At 36.1% G+C, this 19,939-nt stretch overlaps 3 protein-coding genes and 1 long non-coding RNA gene across 4 annotated transcripts; 3 read left to right on the plus strand and 1 right to left on the minus strand.

The window, feature by feature from the left end:
• Positions 1-368: 368 nt before the first annotated feature.
• On the plus strand, positions 369-5,700 carry LOC106368156. Its single transcript, XR_007317118.1, has 3 exons — positions 369-3,263; positions 3,353-3,698; positions 4,990-5,700. It is a non-coding gene; the product is annotated as an uncharacterized LOC106368156 (long non-coding RNA).
• A 285-nt stretch (positions 5,701-5,985) lies between these two features.
• LOC125578969 lies at positions 5,986-7,253 on the plus strand. Its single transcript, XM_048742131.1, has 3 exons — positions 5,986-6,589; positions 6,686-7,154; positions 7,250-7,253. Exons 1-3 carry the CDS (start codon positions 5,986-5,988, stop codon positions 7,251-7,253), a joined length of 1,077 nt encoding a protein of 358 aa, XP_048598088.1.
• Positions 7,254-12,075: 4,822 nt separating this feature from the next.
• On the plus strand, positions 12,076-13,111 carry LOC106406549. Its single transcript, XM_013847242.3, has one exon. The coding sequence runs from the start codon at positions 12,170-12,172 to the stop codon at positions 12,881-12,883; it is 714 nt and encodes a 237-aa protein (XP_013702696.1). The 5' UTR covers positions 12,076-12,169; the 3' UTR covers positions 12,884-13,111.
• A 74-nt stretch (positions 13,112-13,185) lies between these two features.
• Positions 13,186-15,299, minus strand: LOC106406548. Its single transcript, XM_013847241.3, has 2 exons — positions 15,057-15,299; positions 13,186-14,627 (listed from the first exon to the last, which is right to left on the minus strand). Exons 1-2 carry the CDS (start codon positions 15,138-15,140, stop codon positions 13,479-13,481), a joined length of 1,233 nt encoding a protein of 410 aa, XP_013702695.2. The 5' UTR covers positions 15,141-15,299; the 3' UTR covers positions 13,186-13,478.
• Positions 15,300-19,939: the final 4,640 nt, after the last annotated feature.

The raw sequence follows: 19,939 nt of genomic DNA on the forward strand, positions 1-19,939 counted from the left end.
GCTGTGATGCATCGACGCCGCTATCAAAGATCCGTAGCCTTTTCCTTGAGGTCGTCACGCATCAGAACCAAGAGGTGTAGACCGTGAGAAGAGACATGAACATGGCTCCTATCGCAGGAGTCAAGAGATCCGCCGTCGCGAGTAGAGGGGCTATTAGAGTCCCACATCGTGTGGGATGATGGTTCTTGGGCAATATATAAGTGTATGGGTAAACCTCCACTCTTGAGCTAGCTTTTGGGTGTGAGTTAGGCCCATCACTAATACGGTCAAGAGTGGAGGTTTACCCATACACTTATATATTGCCCAAGGACCATCATCCACACGATGTGGGACTCTAATAGCCCCTCTCGAGATGTGGATGGGAAACAGTCCAATCGGAAACAGTCCAAGTCCAACATCTCGGACATACCACAGCAAGATGGGCCATTTGTACAGGCTACATAAGTAGGAAACTGTTTATATGGAAAATCATCTGCTGGGCTTTTACCATGGGCTCTGATACCATATTAGTGATGGGCCTAACTCACACCCAAAAGCTAGCTCAAGAGTGGAGGTTTACCCATACACTTATATATTGCCCAAGGACCATCATCCCACACGATGTGGGACTCTAATAGCCCCTCTCGAGATGTGGATGGGAAACGGTCCAATCGGAAACAGCCCAAGTCCAACATCTCGGACATACCACAGCAAGATGGGCCATTTGTACATGCTACATAAGTAGGAAACTGTTTATATGGGAAATCATCTGCTGGGCTTTTACCATGGGCTCTGATACCATATTAGTGATGGGCCTAACTCACACCCAAAAACTAGCTCAAGAGTGGAGGTTTACCCATACACTTATATATTGCCCAAGGACCATCATCCCACACGATGTGGGACTCTAATACAATCCGTGAAGTGAAGGTTCAAGCGCCTTGCCCTTTTTGTTTCTTGCGCAGCAAGTTTTGCAAGCCCTAATTATTTTCACTTTTATATTTATCCGAGAGGTATGGTGGACCTCCGTTGATTTATTGATGTGCCAAGATGTGGCCGAGACTCTGTTGCTTTCAGATCCTTTTTTTGGTTTCTCCAATATGGCAAAGGTGAGGGCTATTCCGTTAAATCCCGAGCTAGTTTAGTACTACTATCATGGAAAGTCTAGTTTCGAAACATGATCCGTCTCTGTGAATTGAGTCTGTTTGAGAGTCTTGTTTGTTTATTATTATTATTGATTGTTAAACTGAAAATAGGATAATAGAGGATTCAACAATTGAATGAATTGAGTGATGTTAAAACTGCTATATATATGTATATAAATATATAAGTCCATTTGTGTGGATTGCGGGTACACAAAGACGTTTGTGTAAGTCGCCGACGAGCAGTGTGATTGCGGGTGCACAGAGACGTTTGTGTAAGCCGCCGACGAGCAGTGTGATTGCGGGTGCACAAAGACGTTTGTGTAAGCCGCCGACGAGCAGTGAGATTGCGGGGGTACAAAGACGTTTGTATCAGTCGCCGACGCGCAGATTGTAGGAGTGCAGAGATGGACTACTGTACGCCTAGAGATATACATATATCCTTATGAGGAAATGCGGGGTGCATAGAGTAGCATGTACTATCAGCGCATTGGATGTTTTATGTGGTGTATTAGACACTGTGTTTGTTTCGTGCTAGAGCTATGCCTACATGGTCATAGTGCTATGTACTGAGTTAGTGGTTTGCGGTTTAGCATCCCATACCTCACGGAGTAACTCCCCTGTTATTCACCCCTCTTTCTTCCCTTTGCAGGTGAGCATGACGAGTAGTTGGATATGTGGACGAATTGGTGTCTTGGGATCATTGTATTTTATTTTGGTTTTAGTTAACTTTTTGATTTAATGTATTTTGTTTTAAATTACAAACTTGTTTTATTTAGAAATTATTTGATTAAAATGTTTGACATTTTATTCGGTTTTATAAATCGGTTTAATTTGGTATTTTTCGGTTAGTAACACGTCGGTCTCGAGAAAGGAGGAGACGGGTGTTACAACAGACCTTAGCAATATGGGTTTTGGACTTGCAGATATAACAGCCTTCGCCAGGTTTCATACCAGGAACTCGGAGAGGATGCCTCGTGGAGGAGCATTTTCTCATGGGATCAGGTTTCTTTTTCTTGAACAAGCTCTTCTTCTTGTCGGGATCCTTTGGCGACGTTGGTTCTGGTTTTGGAAACTGCTCCGGGTGAGCTTCCGCGCAAGTCTTTGCCTTTGGCTCACCATTGTTCAATTCAGCAGAGAAAGAGAGAGAGAGAGAGAGAGAGAGAGAGGAAGCCGATTAATTTCAACCGGCGACGATAGAGTCGGTGAAAGACGCAGAGGTTTCTAGCGCATGCTTAGACCACCCGCATCGGGGGTTTATGAGAGAGTCATGGGCTCGGTATCATAGGCCTTTTCGATTAAAAGAAATGAATAAATGGGTTTCAACCCGTGAACCGGGTCTTCCAAGTGAGCCCGTATGATACGGGGTCATGCCACGCGGCGCAGAGGGAATGGCTACGCGATCTCGCGTGTTGAGTGAGAAAAAAGGGTATCGCGTGAAAGATCCCATTTTCTCTTCTCTCTTCGAAATCTAGGGTTTCTCCGTCTCTGAGGCGATTTCGTGTCGGAGTCCAGAGCCGGAGATTTTCTCGATCAATTCGTCGTCGGAGTCACTCGTAAACGCTCTCAGGTGAGTCTCAATCACTCCGGGACGAGATAGCTTCGATTTGATCTCGAGAGGTTTCTAGGTTAAGGATGTCGATTTGGGGGTTTCGTCTTAGGGTTGTAAATCGAGAAGGGGGTTTCGATTTCTTGGTTAAAATCGACATACGGTTTCCTTTTAGGGTTCGTTTATCGTGGATTTCATTTCAATTTGGGGGTTTCGTGTAAGGGTTTGAAATCTAAAAGGGGGTTTTAATTTCTTCGTTTAAATCAACATACGGATTTCTTTTATTGTTTGTTCATCGTGGATTTGAATTGGATTTGGGGGTTTTTAGTTAGTCTTTCAATTTTTTTTTTTTTGTTTCTCGGTTGCTTCTGTTCTAATTATTTGTTTTCCTGATACAGATGGATCCCGAAGCAGAGATAAGAGACACAAAGAGAAGAAATGAGCACATCGATATGCTTTCATACGTGTGTGATTCAGAACACGGGATTCCGACGAGGTGTCCCTGTGGTGGGAGTATAATTCACGAGGTTCGTGGGAAGGAGGAATACGACACTCTCCCCGGCAAGCGTTTCTTCACCTGCATAAACTACGAGGTAAAAAACGGGTTCTTGTCTTTTAAATTATGTCTTCTGTTTTTGTCTCTTAATTAACAATCTGATATAGTTTATGTGTTGTTACCAAGGCTGATGGTTTTCATTATCGTCAGCCTTGGGTCATTGGTGTGCAGGAGCATATCGAACGGCTCACAAGTCGTGTGGAGGAGGTGGAGGCGGTGATCAAGTGGCTGCCGGAAGTGAATAATAAGATTAAGAGTCTGGAGGTAATCTGACTTCCCACTTTTGAATTTTGTTTTGTAATTTTTTTCTTATATTTTATACCGTGACTAACACCATCTCATTGTCATTTCCTTGTACAGGCAGAGGTGAAAGCCCTCACTGTGGAGGTTGATAGGCTCACTGGGAAGGTTTATAACCTGACCGTGCAGGTGGATCACTTGGAGAAATGCTGCTTCGACTGAAAACACAAAGGTAACCACACTATCCCTAGAGTTGTTGCCTAATGAATTTGAACTTGAACTAGAGTAGGTTAGAGTAGTAGTAGAATTTAAACTTGAACTGAACCAGAACTGAAGTAGTTGTGTAGTTAAGTTAAGTGTAATCAATTTTTGAATGGTCTGTGTGAACTTGGATTTAAACTTCAACTGAACCAGAACTAAATTTAAACTTGAAATAATTAATTTGAAAACCTGATTTGATGTTTATTGAATGGTCTGTGTGAAGTAGTTGTGTAGTTAAGTTAAGTGTCATCAATTTTTAGTGGTTAGAAGGTGTTTACTTCCTTGTACTTTCAAACCCAAAAGTAGTTTAAAAACCTAGCTAATCGACATCTTAAAACAGAAACGAAAACTTAAAAACTTCAATACTCAACCAAAATGGATCCTTTTCCCCTAAACTCTCCCGGCTTTGTTAACCTGCTTACTTCCCAGACCACTCAGCCAATAGAAATAGGATCTTCTGAGGTTCCTAAACCTCCGGAAAGGAGGAAGTGGACAACCAAAGAAGATTTGGTGTTGATCAGTGCTTGGTTGAACACCAGCAAAGATCCAATAACCAGTAATGAGCAGAAGCTAGGAGCATTTTGGAAGAGAATAGAGGAGTACCTGAATGCTAGCCCTCTGCTCGTTGGCTCTATTCCTAGGGAGTGGAGTCAATGTAAGCAGAGGTGGGGAAGGATTAATGAGCAGGTGTGTAAGTTCGTGGGATGTCATGAAGCTGCTCTGAAGGAGCAGGCGAGTGGACATAATGAGAATGATGTCATGAAGGTGGCTCATGACATCTTCTTTAATGACTACAAATCCAAGTTCATTCTTGAACATTGTTGGAGGGAGCTTCGGTTTGATCAAAAATAGAGATCACACAGTCTGACATCAAATGGTGCAAAGGAGAAAAGGAAGGAAACTGCGGATGAGGTGGGTCGCGAGGAAGATGTTAGACCTCCCGGAGTCAAGGCTAGCAAAGCAGCAAAACGCAAGAAGCATGGCAATGAAGCAGCGTTTGATCAGATCGAAACCATTCTAGCAGCCAAGAATATGTTATCCAAACAGAAAATACTTGATAGGTTGCTAGGAAAAAACGCTGATACACTTACAGATCAAGAGCTTGCTCTAAAAAACAAACTCATATCTGAATTGCTTTAAGTTGGTGAGTGGTTATTTTTTTTTGAAATTTATAGTAGGTTGCTAGGAAATGCAGTGTATGATGTTTGTGTTTAAATCTTTTCCTTGATGTATATTGATATTGTAACTGTTGTGCTTTGTAGGTCACGGGTTCAAGGAGGAGGATGCGTGGATGGTTGCAGGTCTCTGTTTCTTTATGTATCAAATCAAGTCACGGGTGGTAATGTAGTAGTAGGTGGTTGTAGTGGTAGGTTATGTAAGATGGAATCACGGGAGAGTGTAGTGTTTTTCAACTTTCTACACTCGTTTTATGTATCAAATTAAGGGTATGTCCCCACAGCTTTGCTTTTGTACTCACGGGTGTATGTACCCACATGCTACTTGCTTCAATGTTTTTCTATATAAATGACTATGTGTTTCATTCTATTTATCTCATTCATGCATTTTATCAAAACTATCTTACCATCAGCCATACTTTTATCTAAACTATCTCACCATCTCGTAATCACCAACCAACACCACGAGAATCACAACAACAATCAAACAAGAATCACCAATCAACACAAGGAATCAACTCTACTACTCCTCAACCCCACGGATCATCTCTACCATTCAACAGAGGTAAGTTGAAAACCCAAAATTCTAAGTAATGAACACATCCTTAAATAATGAAATTCTATATTCTATATTATCAGATTTAAAACCAAAAAAAGGTTTATAATTTACTAAAGTTAAAACCCAAAAAAAAAGATTCAAGAGAAATAAACCGATTTATAATTTTCATGAAAATATTTACTAAGTTTAAGACCAAAATAATAAAAAAAAAAAACTAAGGTTAAAACCGAAATAAAATTGAAGAGAAATAGAGAAATATACTGATTTATAATTTTAATGGAAAACTTTACTAAGGTTAAAACCAAAATAATATTAAACAAAAAACTAAGGTTAAAACCCAAAATAAAATTGAAGAGAAATAGAGAAATATACTGATTTATAATTTTAATGGAAAACTTTACTAAGGTTAAAACCAAAATAATATTAAACAAAAAACTAAGGTTAAAACCCAAAACAAAAGTTTATTAAAAAATTCCTCCCTATTGCCTTTTGTAGGAAAAATATTACAATAAATATCATCAACAATGTCTTCCTCATCAAGTGATGAAGCGGATGAAGTTTTTGATGAATTGGTCGATGAAGTAGTTGATAATTTCATCGATACAATAATTGATGGTCAAACCAACAAACCAAAGAGGCGAGCTTATATTGAAAGAGATCGAGAACTAGGACACATTCGACTATGCAACGACTATTTCAGTAATAATCCAACGTACACACAAGATATGTTTAGGCGGCGGTTTCGAATGAACAAGCCATTGTTCCTTCGCATTGTCGACCGTCTAAGTACTGAAGTTCCGTACTTTCAGCAAAGAAGAGATGCTACCGGAAGGAACGGGCTATCTCCACTTCAAAAGTGTACGGCAGCGATACGTATGCTCGCATATGGTCAGTCAGGAGATACGTATGACGAATATCTCCGGATGGCTGACAGTACATCACGTTTATGTTTGGCAAAATTCACTGATGCAATAATACAATTGTTTGGGGATGAGTATCTACGAACACCTACAGCCGAGGATCTTCAGCGATTACTCGATATTGGAGAGGTACGGGGATTTCCGGGGATGATAGGCTCCATCGACTGTATGCACTGGGAGTGGAAAAACTGCCCAACAGCTTGGAAAGGTCAGTTCACACGTGGTTCGGGAAAGCCGACAATTGTCTTAGAAGCCGTGGCATCACAAGATCTTTGGATTTGGCACGCTTTTTTCGGCTTACCAGGTACCCTAAACGATATCAATGTTCTTGATCGGTCTCCAGTTTTTGATGACATCTTACATGGTCGAGCCCCTAAAGTGAAGTTCAAGGTCAACAACCACACTTATCGTATGGCCTACTATCTTACCGACGGCATTTATCCTCCATGGGCAACATTTATCCAATCCATCCCACTTCCTCAAGGTCGTAAAGCACAGAAATTTGCAGAAATGCAAGAATCCGCCAGAAAAGATGTCGAACGGGCTTTTGGAGTATTGCAATCGAGGTTTGCAATTGTTAGGAACCCAGCTCTACAATGGGACAAGGAAAGGATAGGAAAAGTAATGATAGCTTGTGTCATATTGCACAATATGATAGTAGAGGATGAACGAGACGGATACGCTCCAATTGATACATCTGAGTTTGAGACAGGACAGTCTAGCAGAAGTTCGCAGGCGAGAAGCAGAGATAGTGTTAATGTCACCCCTGATATGTTAGCCATGCGGAGAGAAGTTCGAGATGGCGACAAGCATCATCGTTTGAAAGCTGATTTAGTGGAAAATATTTGGCAAATGTTTGGTGATGAAGATGAATAAATAAGTTATGTATGTTAGAAAAATTTCTCAATTTATGTAATGTACTTTTAATGTATTGGATAAAATGTTTTCATAATTTTAATAATATGTTTTAATATTTTATTCATCTTTTCTGAATATTTTACATTTTTTTAAAAAAAAATTAATATTATTATTTTATTCCTATGAACTCCTTCTTCGGGTTCACTAATGCAGAAAACAGCATATCCGAGTTCATAACTGTTCATGGGCCCACGAAAAAATAATAAAAAATGTTGGTGAACCCCAAAGAGGGGTTCACCAATGCTCATGCTCTTAGCTTTACCCGGCCCAATCATAATGGGTCCAAATATCGCGTATACATATAAGAAATTTGTACGCCTTTTAGATTTTTAGCTAGTTAACTTAATAATCCGCCCAACGTGCGAAATATGATTATTAGTTTCATTATTTTTAACAAAAAAATATTAAATTTTTTTAATCTAGATATCGGTTCGGTTTTAAGTTTTTTTCTTTTGGCTTTTAATCTTTTGAAATATAACTATTATTTTAAATTAATATTCACTTTAGTTTATTCGGTTAAAATGTTTGATATTTTGGTTTTTTCCGGGTAAAAACCAAAAATTAATATTATTTGTTTATTTTTATGTTATGAATTTTAGATATTCATATTATAGTTTATAAACAGATAATAGTTTAAGAAAAAGAAAAAAAAATTATTAAGACAAATCATTTCACTACAATTTGATCGGTAGTGAAAGAAGCATTAAGAAAAAATATTTCAATTTTCAAAAAAATTAGATACTTCAGCTGTGGTGAATACTTAGTTACAATGTGCTCACATCACGGTGCACATGTATGTGTATGTAAAAAGTAAATAAAAATAGTTGACAAATATATAAAGATATTGTTAATTAATATTAAATATCATTTTTGTTCAAAATAATACATGAAAGATAAAATTAAAATTAATTTAAAATAAAATAAAAAAGGTCTTAACATTAGTCATTTTTTCATATAAAAAATAAAATTATATCCGTAAATATGGGTGGGCACAGATCGAATATCTGAGTATTTGGAAGCATTCGTGTCGATTCGATCTTTAGCCACCTAGATCGGTGATTCAGATATCCGAAATATTTTAGAATTTTAAAGAATATCCTATTTGATCCATAAATAAAATAAAGTTTAAAAGTAATTGAAAAAAATTATAATAACATTTTATTACAAAAATAAAACATTATTTAACTTTTAAAATTCTAGTACCTTATATAATAAATTTAATTCATAAAAATATTGTAAAACTGATATAAAGTATAATATATATAACATATATATATATATATATACATATAACAGATCGAATTAGAAATATGTTCCTAACAATATTGGTTTTTGTGATTTGCTTCTTTTTTAGATATTGTATTTTAGTATTTAATTTGTTTTGTAAAGTTATAAATATCCAGATTTTTTTGTTAAAATCAAAATGGATAACATATCGAATCAAAATTTATGAATATTTTGCTCAGATTTATCCGTAAACAATAAAAATAATATATATAGAATGACTTTTGATTCGTTATCTATTTTTATTCGAATCGAAAAATCCAGAGTTTTATTGGAACCATGTATGTGAGTTTTATATTAAAAAATCGCAAAGTACATAGTGTGAACACATTTATGAATATAGTGTGAACGTGTTAGCATACTTATTATCAAATCATTGTAAGACTGCCACGTGTTTATTATAGTGTGAATGCATTTATTACAATGCTTCTCTTTTAATATATAAGGGATAAGATTTTCGTTAGTCGCCACCAAAATGAGCTGGGAGATTTTTAATACGACGGCGTGTACATGCGGAATATTTTTGTTTTGTTGTCGTTGTTTCTTCATTTCGTTTTAAAAGGAACTATACCAAAAGAAGAGATACTTGGTTCAGAAGTACCATATCTAAGTGCAATTGGAGCGCTGATGTACCTTGCAAATTGTACACGGTCTGATATATCATTTGCTGTAAACCTTTTGGCAAGATTCAGCTCATCTCCAACTCGAAGACATTAGAATGAGAGTAAACATATTTTTCGTTACCTCCAATGGACCATTGATTTAGGCTTGTTTTATCCTAGAAGTTCAAAAGGTCAAATGGTCGGTTTTACAGATGCAGGATATCTTTCAGATCCACACAAAGCTCGATCGCAAACATGATATGTTTTTACGATTGGAGGCATTGCTATATCTTAACGTTCTCAGAAACAAACGCTCGTGGCTACTTCTTCAAATCATGCTGAGATCATTGCACTCCATGAAACAAGTATAGAATGTGTATGGCTAAGATAAATAAGCCGACACATCTGTTCAAGCAATAGGATTGACGGAAATACAGAGCTAACTATTATATATGAAGATAATTTAGCATGTGTTGCTCAAACAAAGAAAGGATATATCAAAGCGATAGAACGAAGCATATTCATCCGAAATTCTTCTCATACACTCAAGAGCTTGTGAAGAAGAAAGAGATTGAAGTAAGATATGTCTGATCATGCGACAATGCAGCCGACCTCTTCACAAAATCACTTCTGACTTCGGTATTCAGAAAACATGTCCATAACATTGGAATGCGTCATCAGAAGGATCTATGACTGCTCATTCGAGGGAGAGTTTACGTAGTTGTACACTTTTAACCTTACTATGGTTTTACCCATTGGGTTTTCCTGGAAATGTTTTTAACGAGGCAACAAAGGCGTTAAGCAAGAAACGATGGTGACTTTGGTCTCCAAGGGGAAGTGTTATAAACGTGAAAAAACAACGTCAAAATAATACGCACCGAAACTTGACATTTTGTGTTATTATTTACTTTGTAGAACCCACAGTCACTATACACGCACAACAACTTTTTCTTTTTCACTTCCATATAAACGATCGTTTCGATCAATTGTAATACATCATCCCTTCTTCTTTTTATAACACAGTCTCTGTCAATATTTATCTTATATAAGTGTTATTTCCTTTATGCAGATATAAAATTTCGCTTTTATTTAAATTTTTCAATACTATAAAATTGTAAGTTATTTCATAACAAATCTATAGTTTCTACCCTATTTACCGTAAATATTATTGAATTATAATATTTATGATAGTTCAAAGCTAATATTACATGTTATAATCGGAGCCAATAAAGATGAGAGGTTGATTATAGTATGCCGATGCTGCACATGTTGTTAGTCTCTTATCAGTTAACATTTTAAAAGCCCTGTTCGTTTGTACATCTGGAAGATGCATCCAGATGGTCCATCTAAATGTCTTATCCAGATGCTCCATCAGGGTGTTGTTCGTTTCTTCATTTCTCCATGCATCCAGATGAATCATCTGAATGCAACTATGTTCGTTTGCTTTTCATTTTTTAACTTCCATCTGCATCCAGGTGGACTTGTTAATAAAATGACTAAATATAATTTTTTACGTTACGGTGGAAAAATAGCATTTTACGGTTTTGGCCGAAAATATTTTTGTGGTTTTTGAGGATATATGTGTTTTTCGCGAAAAAGTGCATTTTTATGGTTTTGGCAGAAAATATGTTTTGCGGTTTGGACGGAAAAAGTGTGTTTTGAAGTTTTGGCGGGAAAAGTGTATTTGACGGGAAAAGTTTTTTTTCACGATTTTGGCGGGAAAAGTTTTTTTTTTGCGATTTTGGCGGGAAAATACATTTTTCCGGTTTTGGCGAGAAAATACATTTTTCCGGTTTTGGCAGGAAAATACATTTTTCCGGTTTTGGCGGAAAAATACATTTTTCTGGTTTTGGCGGGAAAATGTGTTTCTCCGGTTTTGGCGGGAAAATGCGTTTTTCCGGTTTTGGCGGAAAAATACATTTTTCGATTTTGGCGGGAAAATACATTTTTCCGGTTTTGGTGGCAAAATGCGTTTTTCCGATTTTGGCGGGAAAATGCATTTTTCCGGTTTTAGCGGGAAAATACGTTTTCCGATTTTTAGCGGGAAAATTTCATTTTCGGTTTTGGCGGTGAAATTATATTTTTCAGTTTTGGCGAGAAAATGCATTTTTCCGGTTTTTGCGGGAAAAAAATCGTTTTCCGGTTTTGGCGGAAAAATTTTGTTTTCCGGTTTTGGCGGGAAAATTGTGTTTTTCAGTTTTGGCGAGAAAATGCGTTTTTTCCGGTTTTGGCGGGAAAATGCTTTTTGCGGTTTTGGCTGGAAAATGTTTTTTGGAGTTTTGGTGTGAATATGCGTTTTTTGGATCTTGGCGGGAAAATGCGTTTTTTTTTGTTTTGGTCGAAAAGTGCAGTAAAAACTGGTTTAGCCGAAAAATGTGTTTTTATAAAAATGTGTGTTTTATGTTTTTTTTTGCAGAAAAATGCATCTTGTGGTTTTGGCGGGAAAGTGTGTTTTTCAGTTTTTGTGAGAAAATGCATTTTTTGGTTATAGAGAAAAAATGTATATACAAAAAAAATAGAATTTACGGTTTGAAAATAATATTTTGATTTTAAAAGGTCATTTTTGTCATTTATCATTTTGAATTGAACTAGAAGGAGATATCTACATCCAGATGCACTATCAAGACTCAGCTTCATTTGGGTGAGAATTTGAGATGAGTTTTTAAAAATTCAGCTAAGTGATCCATCTGATATAGCATTATAATACACAAAACGAACATCAATTTGCATCTTCATCCAGATGAATCACTTAGGTAAGCAAACGAACAGGGCCAAAATAGACAATAGAGAAACAAACCCACCGGTTCCGCGCGATCCTCCACGTATCTAAACCTCTTCCACTCATCCTCCACGTGTCCATTTCTTTCCTCTCTTTTATCTTCCCTCGACACTCAAAACTGTTCACTTGCCACATTTTCCCGAACAAAAGAAAACCAAAACGCATCTTCTCTTCTCAGAAAGAACCTTACACAAACCCCGAAACCATGTCTGGAGGTGTCGGTCCGACTTATAACGACATAGCCTTGCCAAAAGACGAACACCATCACGCTGTTGGAAAAACCACCGGATTCTTTTCGTTTCGGCAACTAAACGTCCTTGCAATAATCCTCGTCCTCTCCGCAAGCGGTCTCGTCACAATAATAGATTTTCTATTCGCACTCCTCACGTTCATCTACTTCTTCTTCATCGCCAAAGTAGTCTTCCCTCCACACGAGAATCCGAACCGAGACGCGCCTCTCACAAGCTCCACCAACAAGTTTTTCCGTTTCTATGTAGCTTGCGCGGGGATCGTGGGGCTCTTACTTCCCATCTGCTACATCTTCGAAGGACTCCTCGAGGACGATAAACGCGGTGTGAGCGCAGCTGCTCCGCACGTGTTCCTTCTGGCGAGTCAGGTTTTCATGGAGGGATTAGCGGCCACGTTTGGCTTCTCTTCTCCGGCTCGGATCCTCGTACCCATCGTTTACAACGCTAGGAGGGTCCTTACTCTCGTGGAGTGGATTATGGACGAGTTCTCAAGGGAATCTCCAGCGTCTGGCACCGGGGTGGGGACGGTTTCTGAGCGGCGGATGTTTGCCGGGAAAGTTTTGTCGGCGGTGAACTTAGGGGTTTGGTCGTTTAATCTCTTTGGTGTTCTGATCCCGGTTTATCTACCCAGAGCTTTTAAGAGGTATTACGGTTCCAGCAAGGAGAATTGAGTCTGGTTGAAGATCAATCCCAGCTTTTGTTGTTTAACTAGTTCGGTTTGGTCGTAGGATTAACCGTGATCTAAAAGTGAATTCAAGGGTTTTGTTGTTCAATCTCTTTGGTTATCTGATACCGGTTTATCTCCTGGTAGCTTTAGAATAATGTATTAGCCGGTTTAATCACCCAGCTTTTGTTATCTTTCTTCTTTTACAATCTTTTATGAATTCGGCAGTTTCAGTTGATTCTTGTTTTTGTCAGAGTTCTTTTTTATAGAGAGTTCAAAATACTTACGTAGGGGGATACTAACATAAAAGAAACGAAATATAATTTTTATTTCACAACGATCGATATATCAATGTAACGAGATGAAATAATATTCCAAGGTTCCTAATTACATCAGTACAGAGGTTGTTCTTACAACAATTGCAAAACCAAAGCTAACTAGCTTATTTATTCAGTGTATAATATAAGTTGTCAGAACCCACTCTCTTACCTTTGTCTTCACCATCTCACTGAGCCATGTTCAATGGTTTTGTTTAGTTATATAGGTTCTTTTATATATATAGTCTTTGGTAATGTAAAAGAAGCTACTTTTGTTAGCTGACTTTAAGATCGTAACCCCGGGAAGAAACTCCAGCTGTTTCCTGCGACTTTCTCACTATTCTCTTCCTTCGTGTTATCAAATTTGAATTCTTTGCTAGATCCAACCGACGAGGAACTAAGCTGATGAATCCTCTGCTGCTCGGTCTCTCTATCACCTGACAATCTCTCTATGCTTCTTCTCTCATCTTTCTCAATCCGGTCATTGTTGTTCATTCTGTCATGTGATCTGTTCAGCTTGCTAGCAAGACAACGGGCAACGTCCTCGCCTGTTAACTCAAACGAGACTCTGTGATCCGCTACAATGACTTCAGACCCATGATCCGAATTAGCTAGAGACTCGACCTCAGAGATCTGCGGCCAAGCAGTGTTGTTTCCAGAAACCATCCCTGGACCGTTTGGTGTCAATGCCCCTGAACCCATCCCTGAACCGTGGCCAACAGGAGTGATTGATCCAGAACCAAACCTGGATCCCCATTTACGAGCAGTGAAATGCTCAAAACCAAGGAACTTTGGAGGCTCACCGATACGAAACTCAACCATGGGTGATTTACCGGGGTAAGGAGAAGAAGTACCGGAGTTTGAAACCACGGAGCCAGGGGAGATTAAGTTACCGCCACCAGGACTCCCCGGACACACTTGGTTGGACCGAAACTCGTAGTGTGAAGACGAGAACTTTTGATTCGTCCCGCTGCTATCCCTCCGAGTAAGCTCCAAGGAAGATGTAAGCAACTGAGCAAAGGGAACTTCAGGGGAAGAAGGCGTGGTTATATGGAGTGAAGATTCCGGAGGTGGAGTGAAAGAGGCAGTGGATGGTTCGGTTATCAATGCGGAGAAGACCGGAGGAGTGACGGGTTGAGTTTCGTTAGCATATGGTCCAGCAGAGAAGACGGATTGAGGTTCCTTAGGGGAGAATGTATTGCTTGTAAGAGAGAGTGGACCGACAGGGGTATGAGAGACAGATGAGGGATCAGAGTGAAGAAACGAAGCTGGAGATGACGGAGGTGCTATCGAAGTGGTTGAGTTTTGGATTGAAATCGCCGGAGCTCCGGATGCAATGGGTTCAGGTACTAGGACGGCGTTACCAATCCGTGTGTTGTTCTTTTGAGATCCAAAACAGGAGTTTAAGCTCCAACAGTTTCCCCACCTTCTCTTCTGTAAAAGTCAAAAACACCAAGAAATTAGATTCCCCCTACTGTTTCACCAAAGTAGTTTGAAATAACTATTATGAACATAACTTTACAAAGTACTTCTCTTTATTGACCTTTGTAATCATGAACTGAATGCTATTATGACCTTGTAAAGCCAATCAGATTGAAAAAGGCCAATAATTTACCTTTATCAAACAAGTGTCTTTTTTTTTTTAACCTTTACGAGGATATAAAGTAGTAAAAGATCATCACAAAGTCGTGACACCAAGAAAATAAAAGTAAATCGCGCAAACTGAATCTTACCCGCTCTGATCTACAAATCATGATCTTAGTCTGTGCAAATAATTTTCAATCAAAAAGCTACAGATCTCGGAATCACGATCTGAGAGACACATTTCGAACTCAGAAAATCAATAAAAGAATTGAAGAATACCTGAACAGACGAGGGCTGAACACGAGACTCGGCGGTGACGATGGCGGTAGCGGCTGCGTTCACAGTCTCAACGCTGTTTCTCATCTTCGACTACAGATTCACCCACAATCACATTAAGATTTTCTACTCACACACCGCTGCTACTCTACTTGGATCTCGAAAGAAAAATTAAATTAAACTTAGAAGGAAAAACAAAAAAAAGTAAATCAAAAGCAAAGTGTTTGTGTATAATGAATGATATGAGATTTGGGAGTCGCTCTCTCATCTCTCCCGAAAGGGTCCCACTCTTTCTCTCCCGTCGTTATCTTGTCCAGCTTTCAATCAATTTTCCACATGCCCTTGCCACGTCATCAGTATACACAGTTCGATCCCACGCGCTTTCCTTTTTCCCTTTCTTATTTTTATGTAAAAAATGATTTATCATTTCCATCATTGTGCACAATCTCGGTATATTACTTTTTATTAATTTATTAAAAATTCAATTTAATATATTCAAAAAAATTAAATAAATTCTTTATATTTATAATAAGATAAAGTTTTTTTTAAAAAGTTTTGTTTTTAATTAAATATTTGGTGTAATAAAAACATATATATATACAATGTAAATAAAAGAATAAAAAATAAATTTTAATTAAATATACATAAAATTTGTATATATTAACCACTAGTTCATATTTTAATAATGTTCAAAACTTTTAAAAAAAATTATTTTTATTTATTGAACTGTTTCATATTTTAACTCAGTCCAATTTAACCAATAAATGTATTAATTTAACAAAAATTAATTTGCAGAATTTGTATTGTTGAGTTTTGGCTTCAAGCCTTCAAGTAACTATTGGAGTATTGGTCCATTTTCGTTTTTTAATAACTAGCAACTAGATCAAAGCGCGGGTTTTTCTTTGGATTATATACAAAATTTGTGAATTAATATTTTGAAAATATTGTAAATTATTATGTTACAAAATCATATGATGTCAAAAAAATAACTTATTTAAATTATATAATTCATGAATTAATTTATTTAAGATTTTGTATGTATTCTTTTTTTGTTCAAATATATGTACACTCTTATATAACTTTCTCTTAGATATGAACATTTTACCAAACATGTAAGTTGTTAAAATGTTTTGATGAAAACACTAATTTGTTATATTTTTGTGATGAAAACACTGATTCATTTAAATAATAGATATCTAATATATGGTTCATTAAAGTCTTGTTATATGAGGTAGAATGTTGGTTTATAATAATTTCATACCATCATTCGATACAAACATATTATATAAACATTACTAATAGAACAATGGTTCATACAAAACCTACGTACATATTTAAAAGGCTATAAATCGACAGTTTAGATTATAATATTTAAAGTCAATAAACAGTAATATGTTTTATTTAAATGTAGGAGATTTTTATTTGGTTGTTATAAAATAGGTTGGTTATAAGATTTAATTATATATAATAGGTTGGACTAAAAAATGAAAGAGTCTAAACAACCTTTATAAGTAGATTTATTAAGATTACTTCTCTTTTAATAGAATAGATTACTAACAAATTGCCGCTAGTAAATCTTAATTATTGACAACAACGACAACATAATTTAGTTGTATCTGTTCAATTACAAATAAAATGTAAGTATATTTCTAGAACTTTCATAACGTTGTCTGGTGGCTATTTTTAGTTTCTTTATTAGTTAAATTCTTAATGTAAACCTTTCATATGGATGAATATTAGTCAAAAAAGAAGAAAATATTAGACTTTGCCAAGAGTTGACCAAGCCTTATGAACTGCATATGCCATTTGGGATGGGGACCGATTATAGCTGATTCATCATTGGAATCCCATGTGACTCATCTTTCTTTTTTTTTGCCATCAATATTTTTTTTAATTAAAGGGATAAGCCTAAAAAATACAAAACTCATCACTAAGAACAAATTTAAAATACATACACAAGGCCTACAAGCCTAACTAAAGAAACCCTAGAAACCGAAAGGTCGCCGCCGTCCCCGTGAACCATCGCTTCAAGCCACGACGTCGCCCCCCCCCCTTCAAGCCACCCCCGGTGAAACATCCATCGATCGATCCACCGGGACACATCAGAGCTCGTCAGCTCCACCCCATCATCACCGCAAACGCCTTCAAATCAGGTGCTTCTATTATCGGAGAGCATCAATCGCAAAGACGAGATCTCATCCGCCACCATTAATCACTAACACTGAGAAGAAAACTTCGCACAAACCATCACCATAAACTATTGGAGAGCGTCAATCATCCTCCGACGAAAGCTCCTCCATCAAAACCAACCCGAAACCGCAAAAACAAAGATAAAAACCTCTAAAATGAAACTAGGCGACCAAGAGCCAGTGACGCAAGGCAAAGAACACCTTCACCCCCTAGAGACTAAAGCCGGCCAACGCAGAACTGAGAAAGCTTCCACCTCCCGGAAACAAGATCGGCAGTGATGGAGCTTTAGAAGCCTCCACCTCCCGGAATCGAAATCTAATCTAACAAACCGACTTCACCACACCCACCCTCCACACGATCGCGTCGTTACTCCAGACGCAGCGCCACCAATGATGTCGGTTCACTCCCCGAGATGACGACGACGGATGAGGCCTAGACCAGAGTTCCGACAAGGCGATAGGGAAAGGAGGCGAGGGAGAAGCAGGGGAATTTTCTCAAAGGAAAACGAAAGGTTCCAGCGACGGTACGCTCGCTCACGCACCGGCCGTACGCCGAACCCAAAATCGGATCTACTTTCTCTCTCAGCCGTACGCCGGATCCAAGATCGGGTTCTCATAATAACCCATATGATTCATCTAAATTTGTGTTTCTTATTCTTCATTTTAACGTCTGTTGCATTATTTCACGCGGAGAAAAAAATAATTTTGAATTGCAGTTTTTTTGTCTTCTGGTTCTAAACTTTACTTTTTAGTTCACAGTATATTAGTGTCTTTATGGTTTGATGAACTTTTGTTTATAGTCAATGGGAAAAATAACTTACATATATGGAAAAAGGCCGGATAAAAAAAAATAAATAAATAAATGTGCCCACGTGCGCACACCATTTTGTGTGGTGAGTTGGGCGTGATGGCTTTTGAATCAAACCAAACCATGTTTGTGTGTGAACCTCTTTTTATATATATTTTTTAATAATACCAAGAAGAAAGATTTATTTTGTGTCCGCGCCAATGGCTTTTGTAGCACCGGTGCTAGAATTCGTTTAGGACATCTCCGACCCATGACACTATTTTAGTGTCAAGATTACACTATTTTAATGTAGTTTTAGCATTAAAAATTTTTAGCTCTCCAACCACAACACCAAATATTACACTAAAAGGAATATTTTTTATTATTATATTATTAAACAAGATTTTCTTAGTTTTTTATTGTTTAGTAATAATTTTTTAGCTCTCATCCCTCTCTCTAAAAATCTAATTTTGATTTTTTTTTGGTTATTTCACAAATTGGCCCTAAAACAATATTAATTTAAATAATATTTTAATTTCACCTTTTTAAAAAATATTTCTAATTTAAATATAAATATATTACATGACAAAATTTATCTTAAAATATTATTATTAAAACAAACTCTTATATTTAACAATTAAAAACACATAATAAAAGCTAGAGTACATTATACAAAATTTAAGAATTAAAAAAACTTTACAAAAGCTAGATTATGCTATCTGATTGTATGCAGTTTTATCTTTTATGCTGTTTTTTTAGTTTTAATTTTCAGTGTTTAAATTAAATTTTGTTATATATTTTCAACTAGTTTTTATTTGTTTTTAATAAATTAATATTTTATATTAAATAAACTTAAAAGATAACAAAACAAATATGACGTATTTACTTTATTTAAATATCATATCCAGTTATAAAAATAATAAGATACATAAATTATAGGTAAATAATATATAAATAAACAGTTTTGAAAAAAAAAAAAAGTTTGCCGTTGCTACAGTGCAACACCAAATATAGTATGACACTGTAGCTGAAAAGGGAATCACACTAAAATACAGTTCTTTTTACCGTGTGGTTGGAGAGAGAAAACTGCAAATGTTGCACTATTTTACAGTTATAGCGTTCGATTGGACTTGGCCTTAATAGTTTTTCTGTTATTTTATTACTACTAACTTAATATCCGCGCAATTGCGCAGGATAAATTTTATATATATAACTAATTTTTATCTACTATTATTTATTTATATTTATTTACGTATTATGTATATAATTAAATTAGAGTAAATTCATAAATCAAAACAATACATCTTGTTATTTACAATACTTTTTTGATAAATCAAAACAATCATTTTATTTATTTTATAAGGTATATAACTAAATTTCAATGACATGAACATAGATATTATATTTTAATATAAATATTTATTATTGAGAATTCATACTCATATGATAAGCACAAAATTTCTAATGACGATTTTTTTAATGCAAATTTCAAAATTAAAATACTAAGGTTTCAATAATTTTTCAATACAAATTTAGAAATTATCATATTTAATTATTTTTCTATGTTATATGTTTAATTTTAAAACATATATAATATGAATATCTGGTAAATGATACTTCATATTCATACGATTTATGATCATTTGTATCTTGTTATTACAAAACAAAAGTAAAACCATTGATCACAAAAATTTAGTGTGAGGCATTTAACGATTTTAGTAATTTATAGTCGTTTTATAAATTCAAAATACAACATATAAGAATTTTTTTATTATATGATTAATGTGGTTGTTTAATATCTTTTAATAATATAAAATTAAACAAAAAAAAAAGCTAAGATACAAAATTATTATCAAATATTTATTATTCATAATTATTGATTATCATATATATGTTAATCATATTAGGCA

Source organism: Brassica napus, chromosome A10 (genome assembly GCF_020379485.1).
Source record: "Brassica napus cultivar Da-Ae chromosome A10, Da-Ae, whole genome shotgun sequence".
NCBI classification, from domain to species: domain Eukaryota; kingdom Viridiplantae; phylum Streptophyta; class Magnoliopsida; order Brassicales; family Brassicaceae; genus Brassica; species Brassica napus.